The 13,666-nt window shown below is 35.0% G+C and overlaps 2 protein-coding genes across 2 annotated transcripts; both read right to left on the bottom strand.

Moving 5' to 3' along the window:
• Positions 1-467: 467 nt before the first annotated feature.
• Positions 468-6,608, bottom strand: LOC145069570 (pheophorbide a oxygenase, chloroplastic-like). Its single transcript, XM_079016510.1, has 2 exons — positions 6,346-6,608; positions 468-863 (listed from the first exon to the last, which is right to left on the bottom strand). The coding sequence occupies exons 1-2, from the start codon at positions 6,514-6,516 to the stop codon at positions 609-611; spliced, it is 426 nt and encodes a 141-aa protein (XP_078872636.1). The 5' UTR covers positions 6,517-6,608; the 3' UTR covers positions 468-608.
• A 2,048-nt stretch (positions 6,609-8,656) lies between these two features.
• LOC145069562 (uncharacterized) lies at positions 8,657-9,828 on the bottom strand. The gene is made up of 3 exons (XM_079016500.1): positions 9,692-9,828; positions 9,007-9,122; positions 8,657-8,919 (listed from the first exon to the last, which is right to left on the bottom strand). The coding sequence occupies exons 2-3, from the start codon at positions 9,087-9,089 to the stop codon at positions 8,784-8,786; spliced, it is 219 nt and encodes a 72-aa protein (XP_078872626.1). The 5' UTR covers positions 9,090-9,122; positions 9,692-9,828; the 3' UTR covers positions 8,657-8,783.
• Between the last annotated feature and the right edge of the window lie 3,838 nt (positions 9,829-13,666).

The raw sequence follows: 13,666 nt of genomic DNA, 5'->3' as shown, positions 1-13,666 counted from the left end.
TTCCATTCTATAGTATATGTGGTCGCCAAATGGACAGAATCCAAATTCTTCACATTCAATGTTTTGTAAGACCTTATGAAAAATTTACAAGTACAATGGCATAATTGGCATGGCTTGCTAACCTGACACGTGTCAATAACCGAGTTTTATAAGAGATTTCAACTCTTTTAAGTAAACAGTTTGATACAAAAATTCACTGAGACCATACAACCGTATCTAACCATAGCAAAAATCTCTTAGAAAAGGACTACAAATCAACATGAAATATTTCGAAGGAGATTGTTGTTTTGACATTAAAAATAATCATGTATTTCCTTGTGTGAGTTCCTTTAATATCGTTGTACACGTTTGTAACATTGTAGATTAAGTGGTTTTTGGCCATAAGAACAAAGTTATTATATAAACGTAGGAAAAGAACAAACAGGCATATGCTAAAGCAACACCATCATTTTATATGCATACAAATCTTGGTTCATAAAATCTTTAAAACTATACATGTTTCTGATCCTACTGTATAACACCACCATCTAATTTCTATAAACAAAGTATTAAATACATCAATATAGTTCACTAACAATGCCAAAATATCCACATTATACCAAGTTTAATTAATCAATATCAGCATGAACATAATCCACAAAAACAAAATTCTTATGTAGTTCATGAAAATAATAAGCCAAAACCGCACTCAAAACCGCAAATCCCGCAAAAACAGCACGCATTTGCATCTCAGAAGGTACACCAGCAGCAGCACAAAGTACAACACACCCTCCCACTAAAACCTTCTTCAATATCTCAAATCTTTCATGTGTTTTCTTACTTGAAGAACATTTCAATGTATGTTGCTCAAATCTATCCAACATCTGCCACAAACAACATAATAATCACAAAAAGATTGAAGAAATATGCAAATGGAAGATGAAAAATGTAACATACACATTCAATTATCGTGTTTTGTAGTTTAAAATCGATTATTAGTAAATAATATATGGTTTTGAGCGTTGAGTTTTAACAAGATAGTTTTATGAGATTTGAAGTAAAACTATGTTTATAATCATTTGGAAAACATTGGAAGTCTTATGAGATTCCGATAAAAAAGACAACTATTGAAATTAACGAAAATATAACATTTAAGTTGAAAATAAGTAAAATTAATGTTATTGAACGTTATCAATTATATCGTTAGAAACGTTTAGGCGAAAACTTCACCGAAATCCAAGTTATAACAAAGAAGTTATGACTTATCAAAGTTTCGCGACAGAACCGGCATGACGCCATATGACGTAAAAAGTAAGTTTATGATAAACTACTTTTTAGCTTTAGTGATCTAAATGAAAGTCTTAGTATTCATCAAACCGAGAGCTTTCATAAAAAGAACGTCAAAATCTGACTTCGTTTGAAGAAGTTATCATTTTTCTAAAATTCGGCATAACAGTATTCAGCTAGAAATTCGAATTATAGATCGAGCAATTTTAATTGACACAACCTAAATGAGAATCGAAGGTCTCGTCAAGAGTAGTTCAACAGTAAAAAGACAGACAAAAACGGACGTCAGATGAAGAAGTTATGAATTTTTAATGGATTTTCCTGTCCCCATCTGTTAAAAATATAATATTAAATATGAATTCAAAATTAGCCGACAGAGTCTAAACGAAAGTTATAGAGTATAATCTCACCTACGCGTGGATATAAAGAACGTTAAAAACAGAGCACATATGCGAAAGATATGAATTTTTGAAGTTTCAAACACAAACTTCGAGGAGGCAGTACACCCAGCGTACTCGATTTACGCCCCGCGTACTCAGACAAGGTCCGAAATCATCCACGTCGCCTCTTTCTACGGACGGAGGACACCTATCTCACAATATTGACACGTAGCAAGTACGCCCAGCGTAATGTGAGGCTTCGACCACTATAAATAGAAAGCGAAGTCTTTCGATTTTTTTACAAAATTGATACTCTTTCACCCTCAAACACCTCTCAAACTATCGTAACACCCCCGAAGCCTAGGGAACCTCCCTAACACCCAAAGCAAGCCCAGAACACCCGAAGACCCCAAGAAAATAATCTTTTCAGTGGAAACTCTGCCCGCGTAAAGCTTGGTTTTCAACTAAAACTCCCGGTTTCGTCAAAGAAAGTCATTTCTAGAGACGAAGTGCTGTCCAAATCACCATTTTATCATTCAGCTATTTCAAGGTGAGCTCAATATAGGGACAATTGTATGTTATGTGTTATATGTGCATTGTGCTTTCGTATATTATTTTGGTAATAGTTTTATACCTTTGGCCATGTAGAGCATGTCTCCTATCACTTTGGTATTGGCTTTGTGACTTTGTCCATGTAGAGAATGTCTCGTATTATTATGGTATTGATATTATGCCTTTGGCCATGTAGAGCATGTCTCGTATCACTTTGGTATTGGCTTTGTGCCTTTGGTCATGTAGAGAATGACTCGTATCACTTTGGTATTGGATTTGTGCCTTTTTGTAACGCCCCATTTCTGGTACGTAATTTAAATATGTATTTTCGGTTTTCAAGAGGAACTCGACGAGTCAGTAGACCGACTCGTCGAGTAGAGACGGGATTTTGAGCACGTTTAAGTAGACAACTCGACGAGTCCAGATTCCTGGACTCGGCGAGTCCGCCTGTCTGGAAGAAACCCTAATTTCAGGGGTTTGCACCCTATTTAAACAACCTTTTGGGGCTCAAGTCAGCCCCCATCACTTCCAGAACGCTCCTCTCGAAACCCTAGCATTCCTTTTAGCCTTTTTAGTGTATTTTGTGATTCTTTGAAGATTTGGAGAGAAGAAGGAAGGTAGATGCAAAGGAGAAGAAGAAGATCCAAGATCCTGAGCCCTTTTCAGAGCCTTGAGAGGTATAACTCGAACATTTACTGTTTCCATGCTTAAATCTCCATTAAAACCCCAATAGAATCATTTTTAGGACATTTCTTGGCTTGTTAGTGAATTGAGAGCTCATTGGAGTGAAAGGACATCAGATCTAGTCATAATCGAGCTCTAGAAGCTCAAATCCACTGCCTTTATTGAGTCAAATTCGTATGCAAGCCTAGATCTACCCTTTTAATCCATTTAGATCCCTTTAAACTCGTGTATATGCATTCATGCACGTAAAGTTGGAAACTTTACGTGTAAAAACCACCCTAGGAACCCAGATCTATGAGTTGAATGCGTTGGAATCGATCAAAATCGTCTGTATGGTGTTTGCATGCAAGCGACTCGGTGAGTTTTTCATCAGACTCGTCGAGTCGAGTAGCGAGTCCCTGATTTTACCCCTTTTGATTTATTCGAGTGGAACCAGTGAGTTAGAGGTGGACTCAGTGAGCCGGGAGCCGGACTTAATAATGGAAAGACTCGGCGAGTCAATGCCCTGACTCAGCGAGTCCAAGGCAATCTTTTTACCTCAAGAACAGACTCGACGATTTGTTCATACAACTCGGCGAGTCTCAGACCAGAGTGTTCTTATGATGAAGGAGAACTCGACGAGTTGTTCATACAACTCGACGAGTCAGATGAAGATATACTGATTTTTTTGCATCGAAGAGGAACTCGTCGAGTGTATGCCAAACTCGACGAGTAGTAGCGGACAGGAATTAGAAATGAGAGCAGGGACTCAACGAGTTGGCGACCCAACTCGGCGAGTCAGGTCAACTGTATGTTGACTTTGACCATAGTGTTGACTTTGTCTAGGGATAAGATAATCATTTTACTCTCAGATTAGTTATCAGTATTTGATTGAGTGTGTTTATGAGAATTGTAGTCGGGGAGATACCAGAGCAGCAACAGAGAGTTCCCGAGTAGATTTTTAGCAGCCAACTTTCGAGGTGAGTTTCCTTCCAGTAGGAACGGGTCTACGGCCACATGCCGACCCGTTTAGTTAGCAGTGGTTCCAAATTTCGGTCTGATGCAATAGTTCAGGGTGCTTGATGTCTTTGTGATTAAAGCATGTCTTTGTGTTATGTGTTCCAGACTCCGGTCCGATGCAGTATACAGTATATGTGTTTATGCTAGTTGATATGTGTTTATGCTATGCTATGTTCAGTCAGTTCCAGACTTCGTTTTGATGCAGGGGACAAGGTCCCATTCAGTTCCGGACTTCGGTCCGATGCAGTTTCCAGACTTCAGTCCGATGCAGTGGGCAAGGCCCAGTATGTGCTTTATATGTTATTGTATGGTATGTGGTAGTTTGGGGGAGCTCACTAAGCTTTGTGCTTACAGTTTTCAGTTTTGGTTCCAGGTACTTCAGCTAGTAAAGGGAAGAGCTCGGGATGATGGCATTGCATACACCACAACCTCAGTTTTATCCTGGGAGTTTATTTGGAAGAAGTTATGATTGATGCAGTTTTTGTTTAGACACAGTTACTATGACATTTGAGTTAATCATTTTATGGTTTTATTATTTATGATAACTGATGATGTGATTTTTAGTAATATTAAAACAAAATTTTTTGGGTCGTATTTTGGGTCGTTACACTTTGTCCATGTAGAGAATGACTCGTATCCTGGCATCGATATCTCAAGCAAGGCCACGGGGATCATGAACTTGTTCATCAACGACATATTTGAGAAGCTTACTCAGGAATCTTCGAAGCTTGCGAGGTACAACAAGAAGCCGACGATCACCTCTAGGGAAATTCAAACGACCGTGAGATTGATTCTCCCCGGAGAGTTGGCAAAGCATGTTGTTTCCGAGTGGACCAAGGCTGTAACCAAATTTACCAGTTCTTAGGTTTGGGGATTTAGGGTTTGTATCGATGTTCGGTGTTAGGGTTTGTTTATTGTGAAAATTTCATCTATAATTTAGGGTTATATTGTGTTGTTTAACATTTAAATCCAGTTGTGAGGGTTGGTTTTAAATTACCTGTGGTTTATGTCACAAATATTTTTATCATCTTCACCGACTAGATTTGCAACAATTAATTCCAAAAAAGTTAAATGGGCAAATGTTCTTATTGATGTGATGCACATGCTCAAATATGATACACCACCACCCCCGCCACCACAACTGACACGTGTTACTCTTCACCATCATGGTTATTCATGGCGTCTAAAAGCATGTTGGCAAAGCATGTTGTTTCTGAGTGGACCAAGGCTGTAACCAAATTTACCAGTTCTTAGGTTTGGGGATTTAGGGTTTGTATCGATGTTCAATGTTAGGGTTTGTTTATTGTGAAAATTTCATCTATAATTTAGGGTTATATTGTGTTGTTTAACATTTAAATCCAGTTGTGAGGGTTGGTTTTAAATTACCTGTGGTTTATGTCACAAATATTTTTATCATCTTCACCGACTAGATTTGCAACAATTAATTCCAAAAAAGTTAAATAGGCAGATGTTCTTATTGATGTGATGTACATGCTCAAATATGATACACCACCACCTCCGCCACCATAACTGACATGTGTTACTCTTCATCATCATGGTTATTCATGGCGCCTAAAAGCTGAACTCAACATAATTTTTCTTTGGAGAGGGATTTTCATCCATGTATACCTTTTTTGATGGAAGACAAATAACATCGACTTGTAGATAATGGTTTTACGTTGTCTTTCTGGGTTTCTAACTCGATTTTTTATGGATTCAATTTGATATCTTATTTTGGGTTTCATGAGTCAATGATTTTTGTTTGAGATTCATACAGTTCATCATCATGGCAAGAATCAATTGTTTTGTTTTATATTTGATTTTAAACCATGTTCATCTGAGTAGAACGGTTGATTCCATTCTATCAGACAAAACAGATTCCATTATATCAGTCAAAGGACAATTTTTTATTTATTGCATTCCATTCCTGCTATAGTTTCATGATATGAAACACTACTTAAATACATGGTTGATGAAGTTACATATGTTTAATTTATTGTATAAAATGATATTTTTCTGTATTTTTTAGGAGGTATACATTTATGTTTCTTTTATTGGTGGCTTGGATGACATTGTTGATTGTCAATAATACTCAATTATGCTTTGATTGTGGTGTCTGTTTCCCTGGACGAGTCTTGCTTAATGCAATTCCCTTGAACTCACTAAGCGTCACCCGCTTATCCCTCTCAGTGTTTAACTATTTCAGGTGATAAGCATCCAGAGTAAACATGTTTTGTTGGAAGACTTAGAATAGTTAACACTACTATGTTCGTACTTATCATACATATATGTATATGTATATGTGTTTTAAGTTCCTGGGTAGTTATGTATTTTATGAAACCTTGTAAAAGCCTTAATAGTCGGTTTGTATCCAGTCTTTTGTAATAAGATATAAATATGCATGTAGCATGTTTTTGACTTTATGATAATGTCAAGTATGAAAGGGGTCTTTTAAAAAACATACCTGACGTTTGGATAGGTATGTGGAGGGTAGTGATTGGATGTTGGGTTGACCAAACCATTCGGGTTGACTTTTCCCATGTCTTCCGAGCAAGTTTCTGAATGCTAATACAAATCGATCAGCTTGTGTTGGGGTAAATGTGAGTTTTGTGTAGTTTTTGTTGACATCTTCCATTGATTGTGATAAAAAAGCTTTTTCTTGACCTTAAAGAACAATCATATCACCATCATATACTTTGTTTGATGTCCAATGTTCATGCCATCGTGGAACAACCTACAATTTTCCCCATTTTATATAAAGGGGTAAAATAGTCATTTATTTTAATTTACACACTTTACCTGCCACCATGCGGGCTCGGGCATTGTAAATTGAAAGAAATTTCTAGCACTGCAAACAATGGAACGAGTCTTTCCAGGTGCCATTGGTACATTGAAGGAATAAATCCAAATTACCCACTTTTGATCACCCACAATAGGGAGTTTTGTGTCATCCTCTATCCTGAAAACAACAAATTTGTTTAACTAATCTCTTTCTAGTTGTGAAATACCTATATTACCCTTTGGTTGTGCAAACTTACTTGTTTATATAATACCAACATCACGTGATGCGGTATTTGTATAAGGTCCTCTAAAAGTTGCTTAAGGTGGCCATGGTTTTGATGAATCAATAACAGGGGCATTTGATGATGATCTAGTCCTATATCTTAACATACATTTTAATGTTTAATCTTTCAACAAAGACTAATAATTAAAGAATAAATAAACCAAAAAGCAATGTACTTACGCCATGTAAAAGGGAAAAGCTAAACCTGCACTTGCAAAAGCTACCAAGCCTGTTGCAACTATTATGTTACATGTTCTTGACATCAAGATATTTAAATGCAGACTAATTTAAAAATATCTGTAAGTCAACAAAAGGATATTTATTATATATAGTTAGTCACCATAAATCATAGACAAATGCATGATCTTGATCATGTCATCAAGATTGATTCTATGTTATGAATGCGTAGTATATAAAATTCTGTATCAGGTAACCAAATTAGGAGGTATAAAAAGTTTACGTGGGGATAATTCAACTTATGACCTAAGATTTCTGATATCTAAGTCTCAAAAAGGGAATCAATCATTTGAATTAATCCAGAATTTAGAGTAATTGTAGAAACGATTGCCCATATACGAATCTTAGATTGGCTGATTATGAAGAATCAAAAGACAAACAACAAAAGAAATATCGTAGAGGAGGTTGTTCTATAATCTATACCACCACCATGGAATCAAACCCTAGAATAAATCATTGTTATGGAAAAACAAAAATCCTGATTCCCTGAAATACTCTGTCATCTATTCATGAAACGAAGCCACCAAAACCCTCATTTAACTCTCGTTCATGCTTATACGTATATAGATACCGTAGAATCAAAGCGAAATAAAAGGATAATCAGATTTGTGTTACCTGTAGGTGAGAAAATGCGAAGCCAAAGTTGCTTAGAAAGCTATTAATCGCCAACTATAGAACTTTGGGCGACCCCTATTATGTGATTGAAGTTGCATCGAGCTATCAAATGAGTTCATCTAACCCAAATGGGTCGAACAACTCGGGTGAAGTCCGTGTATCAGTTGACCCGAAATGATTCCCGTTTTATTTTTAGATTAGTGGATTTATTCGCTTTTTCTTTTCGTGTATTTATGTTGCTAAATTACAAATTTGGTCATCATTTTTGTGAAAGATTTTGTTTAAGTCGATATTTTTTTCTTTCTAATTTTCATATTTTTTAAGCGTGAGACCTATATATTATATAAGTTAACTAAAAAAAACTGAATATCAAAATGTAAACATTAAGTATTTTTTCAAATAAAATTCCAAAATAAGAAATAAATAAACATATTTATTGCAATTACTATCATATATATATATATATATATATATATATATATATATATATATATATATATATATATATATATATTATGTGGCTTTTTAATTTTAAAATTTGAAAAAACTCATTAATTGATATGTGGATATTATTTATTTTAAAAATACAACAAAATTAAAATGATTGATTCACTAACCTTCAAGATTTGATTTGGTTTCAAATTTTCAACAAGTTAAAGAACAAACACACTTCAATTTGTGGATTCAAGGAAAACAATACCAAATCTAACCATTTACAAATCAACAAAAAGGTAAATATTTATCTATAATTATTCTCATAACAAGTATATTAACACATTAACTTAAATTTGGCACACCATTTGTCACTCATACATGTGATATTCATTCACACTATGGTGGGCGGAAATAACAAGAACAATAATAGAAACCAAACGGATTGATATTATTAATATAAGCATTTTAACAAAGTACATTGTTTTCTAAATACTGTAGTTAAAACTTATCCAGTACATAATAAAAAATAAAAATAAAGAAGCTAAAAAAGATTATTTCTTGGAATAAGTCTGATAATCAGGTCCAACATCACGTGATCCGGTATTGATATAAGGTCCTCTAAAAGTTGCTTGAGGTGGCAATGGTTTTGATGAATCAATAACAGGGGCATTTGATGATGATCTAGTCCTGTATTTTAACATACATTTTAATGTTTAATGTTTCAAGAAAGACTAATAATTAAAAAATAAATGAACCAAAAAGCAATGTACTTACGCCATGTAAAAGGGAAAAGCTAAACCTGCACTTGCAAAAGCTACCAAGCCTGTTGCAACCATTATGTTACGTGTTCTTGACATCAAGATCTTTAAATGCAGACTATTTAAAACAATCTGTAAATCAAGAAAAGGAGACTGTATAAAATTCTGTAAATCAACAACAATTAGTTCTCAGAAATCATAAACAGATGCATAATTCTGATAATTTCATAACCAAGATCGATTCTTCCATGTCAACTTGCGTATATTATGGCCTAAGACTTTAGGTGGCCGATTCTCAAAGAGGAAAAATGAAATTTTAATCATTTGAATTATTGAGAATTTGGAGTAATTGCATAACCGATTGTGCTCATAAGAATCTAGATCGGCTGATTACGAAGAACTTAAAATGAAAACAACAAAAGAAATGCTTCGGATATCAGTTTAATTCGAAGCTGTTGATAAGAAATTGTCATGCTTTTAACAGCGGAAAAGATGTGCGTGGCAAATCAAAGCCCTAAAACGAGTCTTGTTATGAAAACTAAAATAAGCCCTAATCTGTGAAATACTCTAATATCTATTCTTGGAATGAAGACACCAAAACCCTAAAAAAAATTCACTCACGATCATGCTTATACGTATATAGACATCATAGAATCAAAGCGAAATAAAGGATAATCAGATTCAATAATGATTTGATTTACCTGGTTGTGAGAAGATGCGAAGCTAAAGCTGCTTTAGAAAGCTATGAATTGAGCCATGGAAGTCGAGGGAGGCGAACAGTTCATGTGTAGTCCGTGTACCAGTTGACGGTTCCAATTTATTTTTGGATTAGCGGATTTATTCGCATTTTCAGTAGAATAAATTTTTAACTAATTTTTCAAATAAATATATATTATTAACTAATTTTTCAAATAAATATATATTATTAAAAGGAAATCTTCGAATAATTCTAATATTTCATCATAATTTACGAAAAACTCCCAAACTAAAATTGGTTTACGAAAAACTCCCGATTACTGGAAAAATGACGATTTGGCTCTTTTTTTTTTTTTTTTTTTTTTTTTTTCTTCCTGTTTATCGGTTTCAATACTTACCCGGTTTCATTAAAGTCCCATTGTTTTACTATAATTTTCGTTAAAGTCCCATTATTTTACCATAATTTGGGACTTATTCGTAAATTATGGTAAAATAATGAGACTTTATTAAAATTGGGTAAGTAATAAAACCGGTAAACCGGAAAAATATGGCCAAATCGTCATTTTTATCGGTAATTAAGACTTTTTCGTAAACAAGTTTTAGTTTGAAACTTTTTCGTAAATTAGGGTAAAATATTAGAACTTTTCCGGAGATTCCCCCTTATTAAAAATATGTTGTTCGACATTAACAATAAAATAGAGATAGTGACATACGTCAGACCCTTCCCTTTGTAACCGGAAGTACGTGAAACCATAAACATAAAATTATAAGTAAAAAACTTAATGAGTTCTCAAAAATACCACATACTATATATATATATATATATATATATATATATATATATATATATATATATAAAGATTGTTATGTGTCATCCATAGTCTTACAGTTACTATCAGACCATGAGCCGTATCATGGTCTTTTCTTGTCATGTTGGGGGCCAGAACTCGGGTTTTTCAAACAAATGTCAAGATCCACATCATGGTCTTTCATACAAGTATCACAAAAACAACTCTACGTATAACTGCCAAGGTCCAGATCCTCGTCTTGCATACAATGTGTGGGGAGCCATATTCAGGTCTTTCATACAATTTCCAGGGCCACCACCTGGTCTTCCTACATAACATAATCCATTGGGTCGACATTGGTGCATTCGACCCACAAGTACGGTGAAGAGACTCACCTGAATCACATCGCCGACTAAAACCTCGCTAAAAGTCGCACCGACCACAACCACTAGCTCAACACCAAAAGATAGGTGCTAAACACATCCTAACAATCCAAGCAAGGCAAACCCTAAGTCTACCTTCTAAAAACAAAATTTTGACCAAAAGTCAATCCATGCCAAAAGTTAATGGTCAAAGTCAATGACCAACGTTGACTTTAGTCAACTGCCATGTCATGGACATGTATACAATAAAAAATGACGGGCTTATGTGGTGTAAAAGATATTACCTATCTATCTTTAAATTTATAACCTAACTACTTATCTAATTATGCACCTATAGGTAGTAGACCTAGTCGGATTATAGTATAGTAAAGGAAGTTGGGTGTCGAACTCATGGAACAGATTTAATTAACTACTAAATATTAATCTAAATCAAAAAATAATTTAAAAAGAGGGGGGGGGGGTTACCTGATTTTTCAAGTTCAAAAAAACTTAAACATTCAACAAATACGATTGTAATTAATATATCTAAGGGGTCGTTTGGTAGTTGTAAACTGGGTTAGAGCTGACTAGGTTATAAGTTCTGACTAAATTAACTTCTAACCGAAACTTGTTGTTTGATTTTGCATCCAACTGACTGTGCAAAATGACCATATCGCCCTTAAACAACATTTTTTTATAATAATTCGTTGATTTGTGTTACACCCCCAAACTAGACGGCGGAAACATCCAGGGGTGGATGACTTCATTTGTAGTATCACAACACATGCATTATAGAAATCAAAGTACAAACAACCATTGCATTAATAAGTAAAAGTTTATGCACGTGTTCAATCATTGTACATTGACACCAAAATAGTTATAGCAAAACATATTTGTATTCTTTTGTATAACCCGAAAAAGTCAGTGTGCCTGACTTCACCAGCTGTTATTGTAAACCGAGATGTAATATTGTAAATTGTATTTTAGTAAACTGATAATTTGAAAATGTACTCATGTTTAGTTTATTATACACTAACCATATTGTTAATATATTTTTAATGAATTATTGTAACCATACTGAGACTAGATGACCTTAAGGATGAGCGTGGGACGGAACCGGTACCGACCCGTCTCATTCCCGATTTCCCGATGTGACATCCCCATTTTCACGGCCAGAAAAGACCGATTTTGTTTATGCTTTATAAAACATCAGAGTACCTATTTTAATAAAAATGTTGCATAATTTGTTCCCAGTAAAACATGATAAATACGTTATCAAAGCATTTCCGAAGAAAAATATTTTTATTCATTTTAAAACATTTGAGATGTCATCGTTAATACAGAAACATAAGCATAAATAGAACCTACATTCATTATCACTAGTGATTTATATCTCCTTAATCTCTTAGTGTAATGTGACTTCATATCAGCACTTGTAATATAAATAAACCGAGTGGGTCAGGTTGGGAAACCTGGTGAGTACATAGGGTTTTCAACCCATAATAATATAATTATTATGTTTAATCTGCAAACAATTAATCAACCCAATTACCCATCCTCATTATCTTCTTTACTCTTAAGGATCTACCATAAAAATAAGCTATTCCTCGTTCATTTATTCCTAAGGATTATCCTAAGGAATTGGCACGAAGTCCATCGTCACTGGGTTTAGGCACTAAGTCTGCATAGTCGCCAGGATTTATACAACATGCACTAAGTCCGCATAGTCGCCAGGGTTTAAGTACTAAGTCTGCATAGTCACCAGGTTTAGGCATCAAGTCTGCATGATCACAAAGGTTTAGGCACTAAGTCTGCATATTCGCCAAAGTTTAGAGTATACCGGGTGAACATATCGTTCACAACACCTACAGGTTGTGAGCCTGCTAGTGTTTCACTGGACTGTCTAGAATAGTCCGTGCTTGTCATCCATACTCTGCTAGATGACAGGTCCATCATTTGGGTAAAAGGCTTCTCTCATTGTTCACCTCTCACCCTTATCTCATGGCCTATATCACCTCTCATCTCATCATCCGACTCATATTTCATCTACCCATGTTTTACCCAACATATTTTGTAGATATAAAATACATATACAATTTAATTCATTTGAAGCATGTATAAAATCGTTCATTCATAATAAACAACAAGTATTCAAATAATATGCATACATAGCACATAATTTATATAAAATACTTCGTATCTATGTGTAAGATGAAAGTAACTATGCACTCACTTGTTAAAGTGATGATTCCAAACTCGGGCAGTGCTTCACTGTTAACGATTCTATTTTTTCCTTTGACGAAACAACAGGTTTTATTAAAAACCGGGCTTCGCTGGAGCAGCGTTTCCGAGCTGAAAATCTCTTTATCTCGAAGCCGTCGGGAGCTCCGGGGCTTCCTTCTTGTGCTAGGGAGGTACCCTAGGCTTTGGGGGTTTAGGGGAGTTAGAGAGAGAAAGAAAGGCTTATGGTGTGAAGAAAATATGAATGATTCATCCTTTATTTATAGGGATTTTATCGTAGAGTAGCCCCAAAGTTTCGTCCGTATCTTCCGCGTACGAGCTCCGTTTCTACATTCTTTATATCCATGCGTTGGTATTTACGAGTACTACAACTTTCATTTAGACCCCGTCGGCTAATTCTCATTCTATCTCAGATTTACAAAACTGTATCGAATTCGCCGCGCTTGAAGAGTAGAGACTAAGTTTCGTCCATATCTTTAACATACGAGTTCTATTCTTGACGTTATTTATATCAACGCGTTGGTATTTACAAGTACTACAAATTTCATTTAGGCCCCGTCGGCTAATTCTCATTGTAGCTCAGATTTAC

Source organism: Lactuca serriola, chromosome 1 (assembly GCF_051521515.1).
Source record: "Lactuca serriola cultivar US96UC23 chromosome 1, Lser_US96UC23_V15, whole genome shotgun sequence".
Lineage (NCBI taxonomy): Eukaryota > Viridiplantae > Streptophyta > Magnoliopsida > Asterales > Asteraceae > Lactuca > Lactuca serriola.
The sequence above is the reverse complement of the archived record's forward strand: the minus strand, read 5'-3'. Positions and strand labels throughout refer to the sequence as shown.